The 22,536-nt window shown below is 37.8% G+C and overlaps 1 protein-coding gene across 1 annotated transcript in view; it reads left to right on the forward strand.

Annotated features, from left to right (window-relative positions):
- The window catches only part of FA2H (fatty acid 2-hydroxylase), a 123,354-nt gene that overhangs the window by 80,618 nt on the left and 20,200 nt on the right, over positions 1–22,536 (forward strand). The window contains exons 2-4 of the mRNA XM_053695246.1: positions 2,257–2,349; positions 15,736–15,878; positions 21,876–21,982. Coding sequence (XP_053551221.1) covers positions 2,257–2,349; positions 15,736–15,878; positions 21,876–21,982 — 343 coding nt within the window. The remainder of the gene's footprint in view (positions 1–2,256; positions 2,350–15,735; positions 15,879–21,875; positions 21,983–22,536) is intronic.

Consider the following 22,536-nt stretch of genomic DNA (forward strand, 5'->3'; position numbering starts at 1 on the left):
TGGGTGATTGTGACTACGGTTGCGAGTCTGTAAGGATGGGGAGCTGTTTGGGGTGCCAGGAAGGCACAGGGTCTATGGACTCAAGAGGAAAAGCTCCTTCCCGATCACATTCGGGCAATATACAATGCTCTGAAGACTTGGCCTCTGCTGGGTTCGTCCCAGTTTATCAGATTCCAATCAGACAATAGATCCTCGGTGGCTTACATCAACCATGAGAGGGGAACGAGAAGCTCCCTAGCTATGAGGGAAGTATCTCAGATTCTGGAGTGGGCGGAGACCCACATTTGTTCGCTGTCAGCGATCCACATTCTGGGTGTGGACAACTGGGAAGCGGATTTCCTCAGCAGACAATTCTTTCATCCGGAGAATGGTCTCTCCATCCCGAGTGTTTGCAAGAGGTGGATCTTATGATGTCTCAATACCAAGCTACCCAGATATGGGTCGAGGTACAGGGATCCTCAGGCGGAACTAGCAGATGCATTAGCGGTGCCTTGGAGGTTCAATCTAATTTATCTTTTCCGGCCGTTACCACCACTTCCTAGAGTAGTTGCTTGAATCAAGCAGGCGTCAGTGATACTGATTGCTCCGTCTTGGCCATGAAGGATATGGTTCGCGGACTAGTGAGGATGTCTTTATCTCCTCCGTGGAAGTTACCTTGTCGCAGAAATCTACTGACCAAGTTCTCTTTGTTCATCTATGTCTAGATTCTCTGAGGCTGACTGCGTGGAGAATGAACGCTTAGTCCTAGCCAAGAGAGGGTTTTCTGAGAGTGTTATTTTTACTCTCATTCAAGCTCGTAGCTGGTTGCTCATCACATCTATCATAAGGTCTGGAGGACCTACTTTTTCTGTTCTCCAGGATGAACTGGAGAAGGGCTTTTCTGCAAGTCCCCTTAGGGGACAGATTTTGGCCCTGTCTGTGTTACTGCATAAGAGGTTCGCTAAGCTTCTTGATGTGCAGTCATTTGTTAAGTCTCTGCTAGGATCAGACCTGTGTTTAGATCTGTTGCTCCTTGGAGTTTAAATCTTGTTCTTTAGGTTTTGCACAGACTCCGTTGGAGCCTATGCATGAAGTAGACATTAAATTATTGTCTTGGAAGGTTCCTTTTCTACGAGCTATTGCTTCTGCGCGCAGAGTATCTTTGATTGCTGCCTTGCAATGCATCCCTCCTTATCTGGCTTTCCATGCTCATAAGGCTGTTCTACGAACCAAGTTAGATTTTCTTACTAAGGTTGTGTCAATTCGCAACATCAATCGTGAGATTGTGGTTCCTTTTTTATGTCCTACTCCTTCTTCATCGAAGGAACGATTTTTAACGTAATTCTGGATGTGGTTTGTGCCTTGAAGTCCTATCTTCAGGCCACAAAGGAATTTAGACAAACTTTTCCAGGAAGCGTGGGGGTCAGAGGGCCTCTTCGACTTCCTTATCTTTTGGCTGAGGAGTGTCCTCCGTTTAGCATTGAGACAACCGGACATAAGCCTCCTCTGAGGATTACGGCTCATTCTACAGGGGCAGTGGTTTCCTCTTGGGCCTTCAAGACTAAGGCCTCTATGGATCAGATTTGTAAGGCGGCTACCTGGTCCTCCTTACATACTTTTTCCAGACTTTACAAGTTTGATGTTTTTTGCTTCTGCTGAAGCAGCCTTCAAGAGAGAGGTTTTGCATTCTGTGGTGTCCTCAGATTAGGGTCTGCCTCTCTTTTATCCCTCACATTTTGCATTCAGTGTCCTCTATAGCTTGGGTATTGTTTTACCAAAAGTAATGAATGCAGCTGTGGCCTCTCCCCGTTTTAGAAGAAAAACATAAATTATACTTACCAGATAATTTTCTTTTCTTCTGACGGGGAGAGGCCACAGCTCTCCGCCCGTTTTTATTCCATGGGGTGGCCTTACATTTTATTTGTTCTTCTGGCACCTTTTTCACCCTAATATTTCTCCTACTGTTCCTTGTTCCCTCGGCAGAATGACTGGGGGATGAAGGAAGTGGGGAGGTATTTAAGCCTTTGGCTGGGGTGTCTGCATCCTCCTGGTGGCCAGGTTCTGTATTTCCCAAAAGTAATGAATGCAGCTGTGACCTCTCCCCGTCAGAAGAAATTTAGCATAATTTACGTTTTTAATCTATATGTTTGCTTGGGTTATTTATTTTAAATCTGGTGCTTTGCTTTGTCCTAAAACATTTTTGCTAAATTGTAAACTATGTTATTTATTATAACAAACTACACAAAAGCAGTAACAATTGTTTCTTTCTGTTCTCAGAACCTGAGACAACGAGGACAACAATACAGCTCGGCTCCAAGGCACAAACCTCGCACACCCCTTATTCAGTTTACAACATTTAACCCTGAGAAGGTAAGATCTGGTTGATATTGTCAAGCTGTAAAGGGCCCATATACACAAATTTTCATATAGCTGTAATATTAATAATGTAATAGCCACTATTATAAAGACGAATATGCACAGATACGGATAAAAAAAATCCAGTATAAAAACTTTTAAAAACTTACTTAGAAGCTCTCAGTTTAGCACTGTTGTTAAGGTTAGGCTGAGACCCCACTGAAAGGGGCTGGGAAATCGGGAACGGCAGACATCCACCTCAAACACCTCCTCTGCATATTAAAAGACCCATTACACATCCTGGAGTCTGTATACATTAGTATACATCTGATACTTTGGGGCTCGGTTAGGAGTCTGAAAATCAGCACAATGTTATTTTAAAATAAGCAAAACTTTACATTGTTACAAAACACCCCCAGATGGGCTGTATAAATAAATCATCTACAAAACATTTATGCAAAGAAAAATCTAGTGTACAATGCCCCTTTAAGCAGAATTATAATTATTTAGTTCCATGGTGTCTGAAGAGGTTATTAATATGTACGGCACAAAAATGTATTTCATTTACCTTTTGTTTTGTCCAATATCTGTTGTCCAACGGGCAAGAGTATATTCTTAATTAACGTAAAGTAAAAGTGCAAAAGGAAAATACTGTAATGTGTTAGATTATTTTCTTGTTGCGCTGCTGCTTGCACATAACTATGTGTTTATGTAATGGGATAAAACATAAAGCCAGCAATAATGCACTTCTACTCCTCTCGTTATTTTCTTTGTTCAACTACAGACCATCTAGTACGGCTCTGGAGCTTATTAGCCTCCTTGCAGAACACATAGTCATATGCAACTAATAGTACAATGATTACATTTTCTAACAAATTAGAACAGTTTCATTAATGTACCTTTATGTCCCATTAATATATTTTTGTTCTAACTACAACATTAGTGAATATATTATTGCTCCTTGCTTAAAGGGGCATTAAACCCAATTTTCTTTCATGTAATTAGCAAGAGTCCATGAGCTAGTGACGTATGGGATATACATTCCTACCAGGAGGGGCAAAGTTTCCCAAACCTCAAAATGCCTATAAATACACCCCTCACCACCCCCACAATTCAGTTTTACAAACTTTGCCTCCTATGGAGGTGGTGAAGTAAGTTTGTGCTAGATTCTACGTTGATATGCGCTCCGCAGCAAGTTGGAGCCCGGTTTTCCTCTCAGCGTGCAGTGAATGTCAGAGGGATGTGAGGAGAGTATTGCCTATTTGAATGCAGTGATCTCCTTCTACGGGGTCTATTTCATAGGTTCTCTGTTATCGGTCGTAGAGATTCATCTCTTACCTCCCTTTTCAGATCGACGATATACTCTTATTTCTATACCATTACCTCTGCTGATTTTTGTTTCAGTACTGGTTTGGCTTTCTACAAACATGTAGATGAGTGTCCTGGGGTAAGTAAATCTTATTTTCTGTGACACTCTAAGCTATGGTTGGGCACTTTATAAATAAAGTTCTAAATATATGTATTCAAACATTTATTTGCCTTGACTCAGAATGTTCAACATTCCTTATTTTCAGACAGTCAGTTTCATATTTGGGATAATGCATTTGAATCAATCATTTTTTCTTACCTTAAAAATTTGACTTTTTTTCCCTGTGGGCTGTTAGGCTCGCAGGGGCTGAAAATGCTTCATTTTATTGCGTCATTCTTGGCGCGGACTTTTTTGGCGCAAAAAATCTTTTCTGTTTCCGGCGTCATACGTGTCGCTGGAAGTTGCGTCATTTTTTGACGTCCTTTTGCGCCAAAGATGTCGGCATTCCGGATGTGGCGTCATTTTTGGCGCCAAAAAGCATTTAGGCGCCAAATAATGTGGGCGTATTATTTGGCGCCAAAAAATATGGGCGTCGCTTTTGTCTCCACATTATTTCAGTCTCATTTTTTCTTTGCTTCTGGTTACTAGAAGCTTGTTTATTGGCATTTTTTCCCATTCCTGAAACTGTCATTTAAGGAATTTGATCAATTTTGCTTTATATGTTGTTTTTTCTCTTACATATTGCAAGATGTCTCACGTTGCATCTGAGTCAGAAGATACTTCAGGAAAATCGCTGTCTAGTGCTGGAACTACCAAAGCTAAGTGTATCTGCTGTAAACTTTTGGTAGCTATTCCTCCGGCTGTTGTTTGTATTAATTGTCATGACAAACTTGTTAAAGCAGATAATATTTCCTTTAGTAATGTACCATTGCCTGTTGCAGTTCCCTCAACATCTAAGGTGCAGAATGTTCCTGATAACATAAGAGATTTTGTTTCTGAATCCATCAAGAAGGCTATGTCTGTTATTTCTCCTTCTAGTAAACATAAAAAATCGTTTAAAACTTCTCTCTCTACAGATGAATTTTTAAATGAACATCATCATTCTGATTCTGATGACTCTTCTGGTTCAGAGGATTCTGTCTCAGAGATTGATGCTGATAAATCTTCATATTTATTTAAAATGGAATTTATTCGTTCTTTACTTAAAGAAGTACTAATTGCTTTAGAAATAGAGGATTCTGGTCCTCTTGATACTAATTCTAAACGTTTAGATAAGGTATTTAAATCTCCTGTGGTTTTTCCTGTTCCTAATGCTATTTCTGAAGTAATTTCCAGAGAATGGGATAAATTGGGTAATTCATTTACTCCTTCTAAACGTTTTAAGCAATTATATCCTGTGCCGTCTGACAGATTAGAATTTTGGGACAAAATCCCTAAAGTCGATGGGGCTATTTCTACCCTTGCTAAACGTACTACTATTCCTACGTCAGATGGTACTTCGTTTAAAGATCCTTTAGATAGGAAAATTGAATCCTTTCTAAGAAAAGCTTATCTGTGTTCAGGTAATCTTCTTAGACCTGCTATAACTTTTTGGTTGGAGACTTTAGCGCAACAAGTAACAGATCATGATTCTCATAATATTATTATTCTTCTTCAGCATGCTAATAATTTTATCTGTGATGCCATTTTTGATATTATCAGAGTTGATGTCAGGTTTATGTCTCTAGCTATTTTAGCTAGAAGAGCTTTATGGCTTAAAACTTGGAATGCTGATATGGCTTCTAAATCAACTCTACTTTCCATTTCTTTCCAGGGTAACAAATTATTTGGTTCTCAGTTGGATTCCATTATCTCAACTGTTACTGGTGGGAAAGGAACTTTTTTACCACAGGATAAAAATCTAAGGGTAAAAACAGGGCTAATAATCGTTTTCGTTCCTTTCGTTTCAACAAAGAACAAAAGCCTGATCCTTCATCCTCAGGAGCAGTTTCAGTTTGGAAACCATCTCCAGTCTGGAATAAATCCAAGCCTTCTAGAAAGGCAAAGCCTGCTTCTAAGTCCACATGAAGGTGCGGCCCTCATTCCAGCTCAGCTGGTAGGGGGCAGGTTACGTTTTTTCAAAGAAATTTGGATCAATTCTGTTCACAATCTTTGGATTCAGAACATTGTTTCAGAAGGGTACAGAATTGGTTTCAAGATGAGACCTCCTGCAAAGAGATTTTTTCTTTCCCGTGTCCCAGTAAATCCAGTGAAAGCTCAAGCATTTCTGAATTGTGTTTCAGATCTAGAGTTGGCTGGAGTAATTATGCCAGTTCCAGTTCTGGAACAGGGGATGGGGTTTTATTCAAATCTCTTCATTGTACCAAAGAAGGAGAATTCCTTCATACCAGTTCTGGATCTAAAAATATTGAATCGTTATGTAAGGATACCAACGTTCAAAATGGTAACTGTAAGGACTATCTTGCCTTTTGTTCAGCAAGGGCATTTTATGTCCACAATAGATTTACAGGATGCATATCTGCATATTCCAATTCATCCAGATCATTATCAGTTCCTGAGATTCTCTTTTCTGGACAAGCATTACCAGTTTGTGGCTCTGCCGTTTGGCCTAGCTACAGCTCCAAGAATTTTTACAAAGGTTCTCGGTGCCCTTCTGTCTGTAATCAGAGAACAGGGTATTGTGGTATTTCCTTATTTGGACGATATCTTGGTACTTGCTCAGTCTTTACATTTAGCAGAATCTCATACGAATCGACTTGTGTTGTTTCTTCAAGATCATGGTTGGAGGATCAATTCACCAAAAAGTTCATTGATTCCTCAGACAAGGGTAACCTTTCTGGGTTTCCAGATAGATTCAGTGTCCATGACTCTGTCTTTAACAGACAAGAGACGTCTAAAATTGATTTCAGCTTGTCGAAACCTTCAGTCACAATCATTCCCTTCGGTAGCCTTATGCATGGAAATTCTAGGTCTTATGACTGCTGCATCGGACGCGATCCCCTTTGCTCGTTTTCACATGCGACCTCTTCAGCTCTGTATGCTGAATCAATGGTGCAAGGATTACACAAAGATATCTCAATTAATATCTTTAAAACCGATTGTACGACACTCTCTAACGTGGTGGACAGATCACCATCGTTTAATTCAGGGGGCTTCTTTTGTGCTTCCGACCTGGACTGTAATTTCAACAGATGCAAGTCTCACAGGTTGGGGAGCTGTGTGGGGATCTCTGACGGCACAAGGAGTTTGGGAATCTCAGGAGGTGAGATTACCGATCAATATTTTGGAACTCCGTGCAATTTTCAGAGCTCTTCAGTCTTGGCCTCTTCTGAAGAGAGAATCGTTCATTTGTTTTCAGACAGACAATGTCACTACTGTGGCATACATCAATCATCAAGGAGGGACTCACAGTCCTCTGGCTACGAAAGAAGTATCTCGAATTCTGGTTTGGGCGGAATCCAGCTCCTGTCTAATCTCTGCGGTTCATATCCCAGGTATAGACAATTGGGAAGCGGATTATCTCAGTCGCCAAACGTTGCATCCGGGCGAATGGTCTCTTCACCCAGAGGTATTTCTTCAGATTGTTCAAATGTGGGAGCTTCCAGAAATAGATCTGATGGCGTCTCATCTAAACAAGAAACTTCCCAGGTATCTGTCCAGATCCCGGGATCCTCAGGCGGAAGCAGTGGATGCATTATCACTTCCTTGGAAGTATCATCCTGCTTATATCTTTCCGCCTCTAGTTCTTCTTCCAAGAGTAATCTCCAAGATTCTGAAGGAATGCTCGTTTGTTCTGCTGGTAGCTCCGGCATGGCCTCACAGGTTTTGGTATGCGGATCTTGTCCGGATGGCCTCTTGCCATCCGTGGACTCTTCCGCTACGACCAGACCTTCTGTCGCAAGGTCCTTTTTTCCATCAGGATCTCAAATCCTTAAATTTAAAGGTATGGAGATTGAACGCTTGATTCTTGGTCAACGAGGTTTCTCTGACTCTGTGATTAATACTATGTTACAGGCTCGTAAATCTGTATCCAGAGAGATATATTATAGAGTCTGGAAGACTTATATTTCTTGGTGTCTTTCTCATCATTTTTCTTGGCATTCTTTTAGAATTCCGAGAATTTTACAGTTTCTTCAGGATGGTTTAGATAAAGGTTTATCCGCAAGTTCTTTGAAAGGACAAATCTCTGCTCTTTCTTTTTTACAGAAAGATTGCTAATCTTCCTGATATTCATTGTTTTGTACAAGCTTTGGTTCGTATAAAACCTGTCATTAAGTCAATTTCTCCTCCTTGGAGTTTGAATTTGGTTCTGGGGGCTCTTCAAGCTCCTCCGTTTGAACCTATGCATTCATTGGACATTAAATTACTTTCTTGGAAAGTTTTGTTCCTTTTGGCAATCTCTTCTGCCAGAAGAGTTTCTGAATTATCTGCTCTTTCTTGTGAGTCTCCTTTTCTGATTTTTCATCAGGATAAGGCAGTGTTGCGAACTTCTTTTGAATTTTTACCTAAAGTTGTGAATTCTAACAACATTAGTAGAGAAATTGTGGTTCCTTCATTATGTCCTAATCCTAAGAATTCTAAGGAGAAATCATTGCATTCTTTGGATGTTGTTAGAGCTTTGAAATATTATGTTGAAGCTACTAAGTCTTTCCGAAAGACTTCTAGTTTATTTGTTATCTTTTCTGGTTCTAGAAAAGGCCAGAAAGCTTCTGCCATTTCTTTGGCATCTTGGTTGAAATCTTTAATTCATCTTGCATATGTTGAGTCGGGTAAAACTCCGCCTCAAAGGATTACAGCTCATTCTACTAGGTCAGTTTCTACTTCCTGGGCGTTTAGGAATGAAGCTTCGATTGATCAGATTTGCAAAGCAGCAACTTGGTCCTCTTTGCATACTTTTACTAAATTCTACCATTTTGATGTATTTTCTTCTTCTGAAGCAGTTTTTGGTAGAAAAGTACTTCAGGCAGCGGTTTCAGTTTGAATCTTCTGCTTATGTTTTTCATTAAACTTTATTTTGGGTGTGGATTATTTTCAGCAGGAATTGGCTGTCTTTATTTTATCCCTCCCTCTCTAGTGACTCTTGCGTGGAAAGATCCACATCTTGGGTAATCATTATCCCATACGTCACTAGCTCATGGACTCTTGCTAATTACATGAAAGAAAACATAATTTATGAAAACTTACCTGATAAATTCATTTCTTTCATATTAGCAAGAGTCCATGAGGCCCGCCCTTTTTTTGGGGTGGTTATGATTTTTGTATAAAGCACAATTATTCCAATTCCTTATTTTATATGCTTTCGCACTTTTTTATCACCCCACTTCTTGGCTATTCGTTAAACTGAATTGTGGGTGTGGTGAGGGGTGTATTTATAGGCATTTTGAGGTTTGGGAAACTTTGCCCCTCCTGGTAGGAATGTATATCCCATACGTCACTAGCTCATGGACTCTTGCTAATATGAAAGAAATGAATTTATCAGGTAAGTTCTTACATAAATTATGTTTTTTCTTTCATGATTCAAATAGAGCATGCAATTTTAAATAACTTTCCAATTTTTTTCTGTTATCTAATTTGTTTTGTTCCTCTTTGTATCCTTTGTTGAAAAGAATACATAGGTAAGCTTAGAAGCTGCTGATTGGTGGCTGCACATAAATGCCTCTTGTCATTGGCTTTTAGCTAACTCCCAGTAGTTCATTACTGCTCCTTCAACAAAGGTTACCAAGAGAATGAAGCTAATTCGATAACAGAAGTAAATTGGAAAGTTGTGTCAAATTCTAGGATCTATCTGATTCTGGAAAGAAAAAAAAATGAGTTTCATGTCCCTTTTAATGGATAGTTGAATAAGCTTCAGCTGTGTTACTGGCCATTCATACACTGTTGACACCTCTATTTGAAACACTTGTCAGAACTCCACACACCTCTCATATCTCTGTGAACACACAGAATAACACAGCACAGACCATCTCGCCATCTTTCATAGTTGAGTAAATGAGATCAGACAGATTTACTGTCTCACCTCTCTAATACTTTAGCTTATTGTGGATTGGTAGGGAGGATACTGAAGAATAACATATTAGCATAAGAAAGAATTATATGATAAGTAAAGGAAATAGTTTCAGTATAAGGAGCAGTTTCCAAATATTTTTTCAATAAAAGCATCTCTAATCTTGCAGCTGGTGTGCAAATTCAAAGGTAATTTATTTTTGCTAGTAGTAGGAGCACAGAATGTCAACAGACACCGTGTGGTAGTATTTGATGTAATGGTGCATCGTGCGCTGTTGGACAATTTTCCTAGACAATAACAGGATACCCTGGCATAAGATGTAAAACAGCACTTCCAACCAGCCTACTTCATATCACAGAGATATCAATGGATATCATTTTGTCAGCAAAAGAAGTGCATTTCACATAAACAAAGCATTATGCTGTTCCTTAAGGAACTTGGGAAAAGCAAGGCCCATTAGCAGCAAACTACTATTAAATAAAACATGGTTCTCAAAGAAATTATCCTTAAAGGGCCATAATACCCAAATGTTTAAACACTTGAAAGTGATGCAGCATAGCTGTAAAAAGCTGACTAGAAAATATCTCCTGAACATCTCTATGTAAAAAAGAAAGATATTTTACCTCAAAAGTTCCTCAGTAGCCACCTCCCATTGTAAAGGATTTCTAAGCAGCATATCAGTATGTCTGTCCTGGGACAGCTGAAAGCATGAGCAATGTGAACTCTCATATTATTTCACCAATCAGGTAAAGGAAGCTTACTATGAAATCTCATGAGAGTTAAGTCAAATCTCATGAGATCACAGTAAGAGTTCATGACCTCAGCACTGCTGATGCTGATTGGCTGCTGTTCATTTCTTCATTTTTTTTTTTTTTTACCTGCAGCTGGGAGCAGTTGAGTATAACTTTTTACACAGAACTAACTCTACTGAGCTGAGGAGATTGTGAGGAATTATTTACATAGAGATGCTCAGGTGATATTTTCCTGTCAGCTTTTTACAGTTATACTGCATCAGTTTCAAGTGATTTAGCATATGAGTATTATGTCCCTTTAAACCTATATCTCTGACTGTGTTTCCAAACCAAATGGCAAACTGTTAGGAATAGGTTTAATTTACACCTAGCAAGAGTGGGAATGTGTTCCATAGTGTGAGCTATTCCAGCGCATTCCTGGCCAAAAATAGGATACACTGCCATCATGGGTAGAACAACACTGCCAAAACTTCCATGCTATATAATAATATTAGTGAGGAACTTTTTCCATTATAGGCCTGAATCTGATCAAAAACTCGTAGTCGTTGAGAGAAATCGCACATACTGATGAGCCTAATGTATTAAACCTGATGTGCCAAACCTATTACATAAGCCCAGCAATGTAAAAGGGTTAATCAGTCTGTCCTATAAGATTGTTGGGTCAGTAATTATCTGTTCCCTCTAAAGGGCCCATTTATCAAGCTCCGTTTGGAGCTTGAAGGGCCGCGTTTAGGCTCACCAGAAACACCAGTTATGAAGCAGCGGTCTAAAGACCACTGCTTCATAACCTGCCTGCCTGCTCTGAGGAGGCGGACAGAGATTGCGTGAAATCAACCTGATTGAATACGATCGGGTTGATTGGCACCCTGAATCTGCAGGGGGCGGCGTTGCACCAGCAGTTCACAAGAGCTGCTGGTGCAATGCTGAATGCAGAGAACGTATTGCTCTCCGCATTCAGCGATGTCTGTCGGATATGATCCGCTGATCGGATCATGTCGGACAGACATTTGTTAAATAAGATAGCATGCTATGTTGCACTTCTAGGCAACAGAAGCTTTTATTCCCCCCCCCCCCCCAAGCTGGAGTTTTTTCAACACCTTTTTTTTTTTCTTCAACAAAAAGTGTCACCCTTCACATTAACAATACTAATCTTGACTGCCAAACCACTTCCCTATAATCTCCTACTTCAGGAATGTGTTGTTGTGTTAAAAGTAAAACGTTTGCGTGCAAGCGAAACCCAGAACGCACTAACCAAAGGACTTCACAATATTGCGTACGTGTTAACATATTATACCCATAGAAGTCAATGGAGAGCACAGATGAAAATAAACTAACACCTATCGCTCGTGCATTAACCCAACAGAAGTTATGAATATTTTACATTCCAATGTTCTTCACTTACAGAACAATATAATTTTTATTGTAAATACATATTTCTATATATATCTGTGTATATTTATACCTGTATATCTATTCTTATAGATATATTGGTATAGATATCTATTTTACATTAACATTATTTTATATATAAATATATATATATATATTAATAAAATAAAAAATTCCACGTGAAGAGCAAAGAAATGTAAGATATGTAATGCACATCGGGTTTGCAATTCAGGTCTAACACGGAGTCGGGTTTGCGCATATGAAGAATTACTCATCTTGCATTATTGAAATATTACATATAAAATATATTTAAAAATTCTAAATAATTAAAAACTATTATAGATACAGTAAATATCTATATAATATACAGATTATTTAGAATTTGTTACAATATGTATAATAAGATATATATATATATATATATATTGTTGAAGAAAAAATCAGCATAAGACAACTGGACCAAATTAAAAGGTTATAATTGTACAATTAAACAAAATTACAACAAAATGACAACAGGTCACTTTACAGTAATACAGAGTGTGGCGCAGCCTCAGATAAGAACAGCGTCTCTTTTATAGCCCATGTGTTGTGCTTCCAACCAAGAATCTTCACATGTAAGCACCTCATGGTCTTCTTCTTATCTTGTCCATACAAACTTTGGGTGTTGTTACTATAGCTTTGCATACACAGCAGAAAATAGCTGAACTGGCAAGAAAAATGTAACTGTTTAAAAATGTCACGTCAGCCCATTATAACACATGAGAAATATATATACAGAATTAAAAATATTTTCCCCTAACAATATATATATATATATATATATATATATATATATATATATATATATATATATATATATATATATACATATATCTATAGGAATAGATATACAGATATATATAGAAATATGTATTTACAATAACAATTATATTATCCTGTATGTGAAGAACATTGGAATGGGAAATATGTACAGTAAATAAACAGTAATACACATACATTAATACATATGTATACACACGCACACACACACACACATATATATATATACACAGTATCTCACAAAAGTGAGTACATCCCTCACATTTTTGTAAATATTTTATTATATCTTTTCATGTGACAACACTGAAGAAATGACACTTTGCTACAATGTAAAATAGTGAATGTTCAATGTACAGCCTGTATAACAGTGTAAATTTGCTGTCCCCTCAAAATAACTCAACACCAAGCCATTAATGTCTAAACCGTTGGCAACAAAAGTGAGTACACCCCTAAGTGCAAATGTCCAAATTGGGCCCAATTAGCCATTTTCCCTCCCCGGTGTCATGTGACTCGTTAGTGTTACAAGGTCTCAGGTGTGAATGGGGAGCAGGTGTGTTAAATTTGGTGTCATTGCTCTCACACTCTCTCATACTGGTCACTGGAAGTTCAGCATTGCACCTCATGGCAAAGAACTCTCTGAGGATCCGAAAAAAGAATTGTTGCTCTACATAAAAATGGCCTAGGCTATAAGAAGACTGCCAAGACACTGAAACTGAACTGAACATGGTGAGCAAGACCATACAGCGGTTTCACAGGACAGGTTCCACTCATAACAGTCATATCCAGAGGTTGTCTTTGGGAAATAGACATATGAGTGCTGCCAGCATTGCTGCAGAGGTTGAAGGGGTAGGGGGTTAGCCTGTCAGTGCTCAGGCCATACGCTGCACACTGCATCAAATTGGTCTGCTTGGCTGTCGTCCCAGAAAGAAGCTTCTTCTAAAGATAATGGACAATAAAGCCCACAAACAGTTTGCTGAAGACAAGCAGACTAAGGACATGGATTACTGGAAGATAAACTTATTTGGTTCAGATGGTGTCAAGCGTGTGTGGCGGCAACCAGGTGAGGAGTACAAAGACAAGTGTGTCTTGCCTACAGTCAAGCATGGTGGTGGGACTGTCATGGTCTAGGCCTGCATGAGTGCTGCCGGCACTGGGGAGCTACAGTTCATTGAGAGAACCATGAATGCCAACATGTACTGTGAAATACCGAAGCAGAACATTATCCCCTCCCTTCGGAGACTGGGCCGCAGGTCAGTATTCCAACATGATAACAACCCCAAACATACCTCCAAGATGACTGCTGCCTTGCTAAAGAAGCTGAGGGTAAAGGTGATGGACTGGCCAAGCATGTTTTCAGACCTAAACCCTATTGAGCATCTGTGGGGCATCCTCAAACGAAAGGTGGGGGAGTGCAGTCGTCATGGAGGAGTGGAAGAGGACTCCAGTGGCAACCTATGAAGCCCTGGTGAACTCCATACCCAAGAGGGTTAAGGCAGTGCTGCAAAATAATGGTGGCCACACAAAATATTGACACTTTTGGCCCAATTTGGATATTTCCACTTAGGGGTGTACTCACTTTTGTTGCCAACGGTTTAGACATTAATGGCTGTGTGTTATTTTGAGGGGACAGCAAATTTACACTGTTATACATGCTGTACACTCACTACTTTACATTGTAGCAAAGTGTCATTTCTTCAGTGTTGTCACATGAAAAGATATAATAAAATATTTACAAAAATTTGAGGGGTGTACTCACTTTTGTGAGATACTGTATATAGGTACATACATACACATATTTAGACATGTATATGTATGTTTATATAAATTATAGCCCTTTGCAGTCAAACCCCTTGTCATATACCTTTTTAACCATTATAATTTTGTTTACAAATATTTATATGAATATTTTTTTTTATCAGATAGTGTTTTTATGACTATAACTGTATTTTTAAATGTATTTATGTGTGTATTTAGTGCAACTTTTTTTTAACGCATTACACTTTACACAAGAGTTTCAGTCCCGCTAACCCAATGAGTGTAAACTTTTATTGCGCTCTAGCAATTGCGTTTTCTTTCAATTTGTAAAATGCGCACTGCTTCCAACACGCACAAAAAGACGATATCGCTAGCACGCAAAAGTTAGCGCACCGCTTGTAATCTAGCCCAAAGTAGGCAACCCTATTTACAAACCTGATTTACAAACTAGAAAGAGCAGAAAATCTCAGGTTTGAGTTTTTAAGTTTTTTTTTTTTTCTTTTCTAAACCTATGTGAAGGTTAATTCTAGCCATGTTCTCAATAGATTTCAAGGGACATGGAAAACAAAAATAATCTTCCGTAATTTAGTAATTTAGTGCAATTTTAAAAGACTCTCTTTACTTCTTTTATCAAATTTACTTAAAGAACCATTAAATACAGTATAATTGCATAATCAACAAGTGTGTAATATAAAAGACAATGCAATAGCACTTACTTTGAATTTCAAAAGAGCATTATATTTTTTTCTTACATACTCATATACGTATACTCTGTGAATTCCTGCACATGCTCAGTAGTAGCTGGTGCCTTAGAAAGTGTCCATATCAAAAGATTGTGGACAATTTGATAATGGAAGTAATTTGGAATGTATCTTAAAACTGCATGGTCTATCTGAATCAAAAAAGTTTAATTTTTACTTTAGTGCTTCTTTAAAGGAAAATCAAACCCAAATTTTTTCTTTCATGATTTAGAAAGAGCATGCAATTTTAAACAACTTTATAACTTACTTAAATTATCTAATTCTCTTGATATTATTTGCTGAAAACCATAACTAGATAGGTTCAGTAGCTGTGGATTGGTGGCTACACGTAGATACCTCGTTTGATTGGCTCACCCATGTGCATTGCTATTTCTTCAACAAAGAATATCTAAAAAATGAAGCAAATTAGATAATAGATAATAAGTACATTCTCTACCTGAATAATGAAAGAAAAATTGTGGGTTTAGTCTCCCTTTAATTCTCTTGGTATTCTTTGTTAAAACTTAGTTGCTTTCCATGAAAGCATATATTTATGGGTTTTGATATTATTGCAGTTTATTTACCAGTTCTGTAGAAATATGTTACATTATTTTATGAATATTTCAATTGTAGGATCTTGTGGACTGGGAGAAGCCAATACTTTGGCAAGTTGGGCATTTGCGGGAGAAGTATGACGAATGGGTCCACCAGCCTGTGGACAGGCCAATCCGACTCTTCCATTCAGACTTTGTGGAGTCATGTTCAAAAACTGCCTGGTAGGAAACAATCAGTGCTCAGATATATGTGCAGGACTTGTCTCACTGGAGAGTTTAAAGGCATTGACTTAAACATTCCTTTAACAAATGTATATCCATCTGTAGTTTATATTTTAATATCTGGCTTTTCTAGTCAAGTGATTGCATACTTGGTTGCCAACATTTTGCAGCAGATCAAGCAAGAAGGTTACTGGAGTATTGGCAACCTACTGTTAAACAACTCAACCTAATCTGTTCTGCTATTAAAACACTCAAATTTGATAGTAGTATAATTTATCTTTTATCCATATCTTATAATACAGATTACAGCACCAAGCTCTTACACCTGCCTCATAATAATGACACTAAAAGCCTCTGAAACAAATTCTGGGCATATGGATATTGTTACAACACAGCATTAAAGTTAGGCAGACATTTTTAGGCATTTTAGAAATATGATTAAAGGGCCATAATACCCAAATGTTTAAACACTTGAAAGTGATGCAGCATAGCTGTAAAAAGCTGTCTAGAAAATATCACCTGAACATCTCTATGTAAAAAAGAAAGATATTTTACCTCAAAAGTTCCTCAGTAGCCACCTCCCATTGTAAAGGATTTCTAAGCAGCATTTTAGTGTGTCTGTCCTGGGACATCTGAAGGGATGAGCATCGTGCACTCTCATATTATTTCACCAATCAGGTAAAGGAAGCTTACTATGAAATCTCATGAGAGTTAAGTCAAATCTCATGAGATCACAGTAAGAGTTCATGACCTCAGCACTGCTGATGCTGATTGGCTGCTGTTCATTTCTTCATTTTTTAAATTTTTTTACCTGTAGATGGGCAGCAGCTGACTATAACTTTTACACAGAACTTACTCTGCTGAGCTGAGGAGATTGTGAGGTAAAATATCTTCCTTTTTTACATAGAGATGCTCAGGTGATATTTTCCTGTCAGCTTTTTACAGTTATACTGCATCAGTTTCAAGTGATTTAGCATATGAGTATTATGTCCCTTTAACTGTATAAATTGTGCTGCATTCAATAAATAATTATATATTTACTTATGCAGCACAAAACAATTATGGTAACTCTGTGACTTACCCCCATCTCTATTAGCTCTAAATATAACCCTCCCAATTTTTTATTCACCCAAAATACCAACAAGTGGTAACCCTAAATGTCTCCTGCTTGGCCTAATTTCCACCTGTAGGTCTGATTCCTCACTGTAAGTTCACCCCACCACAACCACTTACCAGGACCCTTGGGACCCCAAGCAGGTCCCTGCCATATTCCACACTTTTCCCTATGTTTCTTCTATTTTTAAAATCTTCAGTGGTGAGCGTCCCCTTTGGCGAAATTTACAAGACAGGGCCCACCATAATATATGTTACTTTATGTTTTCTCTTTAAAGAAAATTGTAATATTTATTTTAATTTTTAATTTGGGCAATTTACATCAGGTCCAGGGTTCACACACAGCTATCAAAGCAAACGCAATGCAGTCTCTGAGAAATTTCGTCTCAACATGTGCGCCGCTGAAAAATTTGGTTTGTTTCGTTTCGTTTTCATTTAGTTCAAAAATAATTTAGTTTTGGCAAATTAGTTTAGTTAAGTTTAAAAAAAAAATTTGTTTCAGCAAATTAGTTAAGTTCCGTTAAATCGGTTTCGGATCCGTTTGTTTTTTCAGATCCGTTTTGTTTTTTCAGATCCGTTTTGTTTTTTCCGATCCATTCTTATTTCATATGCATTATTCTATTCTGAACTAAGTTATAGAATAATGCATATGAATAAAGAATGGATCCGAAAAAAACTATTTAATTTTATGTAACTAATGTGCCGGCGAATGCCGAAATAATATTATGTAAAACCACCGCCGCCACTAAATAAAGTTATTAACCCCTAAAGTACCGTCCCCCCACATCTCCAACACTACCTAAACCAATTAACCCAATCAATACAATGTCCACAGCACCAGATATAGTAAAAGTGTCTTTATTTGACAAGACTAGCAACATTACGTGATCAATATCACAAAATCATGCTATACCTATTAACCCCTAAACCGCAGCCCCCCCCCACATCGCGACATGAACTAAATCACTAAATAAAGTTATTAACCCCTAAAGCGCTGATCACGGACACTAAACCTATTAACCCCTAAACCGCACCTCCCACATCGCAACAACCTAAATTAAACTATATTAACCCCTAACCCTAAGCCTAACACCCCCTAACTTTAACATAATTAAAATAGAGCTAAGTTAACGTTACAAGTATTAACTAAATAATACCTATTTAAAACTAAATACAAACTTACCTGTGAAATAAAAATAAAACCTAAGCTAGCTACAATATAACTGATAGTTATATTATAGCTAGCTTAGGTTTTTATTTCACAGGTCAGCCAATATGAATTAGAGCTGCTTAAATCCTATTGGCTGTTCAAATCAGCCAATAGAATTTAAGCAGCTCTCATTCCTATTGGCTGATTTGAATTTTCAGCCAATAGGAATGCACTGGTACCCCCAGTAGAAAAGGGGTACCTTGCATTTGAATCCTCAGTGTGCGTCGGACGATCGCATGAAGAGGAACTCCACGTTGGATTGATGGATCTCCGCCTGGACCTCCGCTTCAGGATGAAAAAGATGCCGGTCCCTCGATGGATGAAGATGGAGCCCCCTGGATGAAGAGAGACCTCCGCCTGGACCTCCGCCTCCGCGCATCGGCCGCTCTGCCTCCGCAGGGATGAAGAAGATGCTGGTCCCTAGATTAATGAAGATGGAGCCGCTGGGATGAAGATCGTTCAAGGCTGGACTTCAGCAACTTTGAGTACCTAAAAAGGGGTTAGTGTTAGGTTTTTTAAGGTTTTTTTTTTAGTGTTTTTTTTAGATTATGGCTAATGGGCAATCTTAATAGAGCTGAATGCCCTTTTAATGACAGTAAAAGAGCTGAATTCCCTTTTAAGGGCAATGCCCATACAAATGCCCTTTTCAGGGCAATGAGTAGATTAGGTTTTTTTGGGGGTGTTTTTTTTTTTTTTTTTAAATGGTTTAGAATAGGAATCATTTTTATTATTTTGAATAATTTATTTGTTATTTTGTGCAATGTTTTTTTTTTCTTTTTGGGGTGTTTTTTTAATTTTTTTTAGAATAGCCATTCTGAATGCTCTTTTAAGGGCAATGCCCATACAAATGGCCTTTTCAGGGCAATGGGTAGATTAGGTTTAACAACTTTATTTTTATTTTGTGGGTTTGGGGGTGGGGGTTTGTATACTGTTAGGGGGGTGTTTGATTTTCTTTTTTAGCAAAAGTGCTGTTAACTTTAGGACAATGCCCTACAAAATGCCTTTTTAAGATTAGGGTTTTTATTTTGGGGTGTTTTTTTTTAATGGGGTATTAGAATAGGAATACTTTTTTTTGTTTTTGATAATTTCGTTTGTTATTTTTTGTAATGGTAGTTTTTTTTATTTTTGTAATGTTAGGTTTTAGTGTAAGGCAGCTTAGGTTTTACTTTTAGTTCACAGGTAAGTTTGTATTTATTTTAATAACTAGGTAGTTAGTAAATAGTTTATAACTATTTACTAACTAGTCTACCTAGTTAAAATAAATACAAACTTACCTGTGAAATAAAAGTAAAACCTAAGCTGCCTTACACTAAAACCTAACATTACAAAAATAAAAAAACTACCATTACAAAAAGTAAAAAACTATAAGTTATATTGTAGATAGCTTAGGTTTGTTTTATTTCACAGGTAAGTTTGTATTTAGTTTTAAATATTATTTAGTTAATAATTGTAACTTTAATTTAACTCTATTTTAATTATTTTTAAGTTAGAGTTAGGGGTTAATATAGTTTAATTTAGATTGTTGCGATGTGGGGGGCGGCAGTTTAGGGGTTGATAAGTTTAGTTCATTTTGGGGATGTTTGGGAACAGCGGTTTAGGGGTTAATAGGTTTAGTTATTGTCAACGATGTTTGGGAACAGCAATTAATAGGTTTAGTTAGTGTCGGCGATGTCGGGGAGCTGTGGTTTAGGGGTTAACAGGTTTAGTTAGTGTTGGCGATGTGTGCGGTGCGGTTTAGGGGTTAATTGGTTTCGGTAGTGTCGGCAATGTCTTTTGAACTTTGGTTTAGGGGTTAATAGGTTTAGTTAGTGTCTGCAATGTTTGGGAACAGCGGTTTAGGGGTTAATATGTTTAGTTAGTGTCGGCAATGTTTGGGAATGGCGGTTTTGGGGTTAATAGGTTTAGTTAGTGTTGACGATGTTGGGAAATGGCGGTTTGGGGGTAAATAGATTTAGTTAGTGTTAGCGATGTGGGGGGGGTGCAGTTTAGGGGTTAATAGGTTTAGTTAGTGTCGGTGATGCCGGGGAATGGTGGTTTAGGGGTTAATAGCTTTATTTAATTATTTTGACTTAGAGCTAGTGTCGGCGATGTGCGGTTTACATTAGGAATAATTAAAAATTCTGAATATGAATAATGGATCCGAAAATTCGGGAACTAATTTATTCATTTTCTGAATTTTTCAGGATATGCGGATTCGGAAATTCGGATGCATTCGAATCTCCGAATTTGGCAAAATTCTACCAAAAAACAAATTCAGCCGAAACGCACATGTCTAATTTTGACCTTCCATCTACATCCCACCCTTTGCCTTATTCCACCAAAAAATGTCAAGTGTCATTGTCAGCTTTTAAAAGCCGCTCTATATTTAGCCAAAGTCAGCTGCTGCTTTCGGTTTCCATGGGATAGTGTGAAGTGACACTGCTTCCCTGCCACCCTTTATAGCGTCCCCTGGGGAGGACCACCTCACACTTTGAAAACCACTTTTCTATTGTGACTGACACTGTTCACCCTCATCTTTGTCTTTTTTAGTCTTAAACTATTAATTACGTGGTCAAAGATTTTTAGATTAATCAAGTTAGGATAAAAAGAGGTGAACATACGAATGTCAGAATCTAGTCCTTCTCTCTCCTAATTGGCTGTTAAAATGTTGACAATGGCTTTCGGCATTAGTTGAGTTGTTTGGAGATATCATATAAAGGAAAAATCTCAAATTCAACAAAATGAGGATGTTAAATATTGTCTAAAAATCATCTAAAACTTTTGTATGCACTAGACTAGAGATTGGTTGTTGCTAGTTAACAGTATCCCAGCATCCATTGTATGGGCAGAATAGGGGCATTTATGATTATTTGGAATGGCTTGGTATGCAAATTGGATATCATCATAGTATATAGAAATGGGTAAAGTATCCATTAAGCTGAACCAAAAGATTGGAGACTACCCCAAAAAATAAAAAGCTTTTTAATCCTTCCCTGACGGTACTTATTTGTCTACATCAGAACAAAATTCAGATGTAAACAAATAACTAAAAATTGAAATCACACGATTGTTCATGCGATCGCGTGATTTCATTGATGGGATTGTGTCAGGGGGGAGTGCCTATGACGCTAGGCACCCCCTCCAGCCGCGATCCCATTCAGGAAGCCGTTATGGCTAGGACGTTCCATGCTAGCAAATGGCTAGGACGTTCCATGCTATCCTAACGGCGCTAAAGCTCAGCGCAGTTAGGACGGCATGGAAAGTCCTAGTGGTGGGAAGCCGTTAATAACAATATTATCTACAATATTATCAGAATTTGCTTTGTTGTTAATGTGTTCTTTCTTTGGAGGATTCTTGTAACCATTTTCAAAGCTTAAAGTATGATTAGGAATTATTTTATAACTTATTCAATTAATATAAACCTTTTTCATTATTCATATATTTCTGGCCATAATGTTGAATGCTTCTAAGATTGATTCATGCATTTTTGTGCAATCCTTTTTATTCCATCCAAGAGTGAAGCAGTTTCAAAAAGAATCTAATCACAACAGCAGGTTAAATAATCTTATAAAGATAACCTATATCAGAGGTTTAGCTATACAAAAATGAGTCTTCTGTTTGTGACCTCATATGTCCTATACAATCTTCTTGTGTTACGTGGCCAATCACATCTCTTGTTCTGCCTTTCTGTCTAGGTACGTGGTCCTTGCAGTATGGGTTCCTGTAGTACTATACTTATCCTGGTATTGTCTCACTGAACTGGCACAAGGAGACACAAGGCTCTTCTCTTCATTTACAAAAGGTATTAACTTCATAGCTGTGAACAAAGAACAAATTAAAATTATCAAATGCCCAGGGATGTTGGAACTGTCCACACCACTCCTGGTGCTTTTTTCCAACCATACAACATGTCTACAATAATTTGGATGTATGATACATTTCTGAAATTGATTAGTATAACACAGTTCTTTGAGATACCTGTGATTTTTTCCCCACCCTTTAATTTGTTCCCAATGATTTATTTTACCTACTGGAGTTTATTTAATTTGCAAATAGCTCATTTACCTTTATTTTGTTAATTATAATAGCTTTTTATGCCTGTTGTATCCCACCATATACTGAACAGTAATGGCTATAGAAAATCTATGTAGATAAGAAGGTTTAGAACAGATTACACCTCCACTGGGTGGTGAGACAGGAAGATAATAAAATGTTAATTTTCTATTGTTCTCTATAAGTACTGGATCTTACTGTGTATAGAGAGATCCGATAAGGAGTTTTTTTTTGTGGTAAATATAGAGAAGTAAGCTATTGACCTCTGTTCTCCCTAGAAGCTTAACTCAAATAATTATTTCA

Source organism: Bombina bombina, chromosome 1 (assembly GCF_027579735.1).
Source record: "Bombina bombina isolate aBomBom1 chromosome 1, aBomBom1.pri, whole genome shotgun sequence".
NCBI classification, from domain to species: domain Eukaryota; kingdom Metazoa; phylum Chordata; class Amphibia; order Anura; family Bombinatoridae; genus Bombina; species Bombina bombina.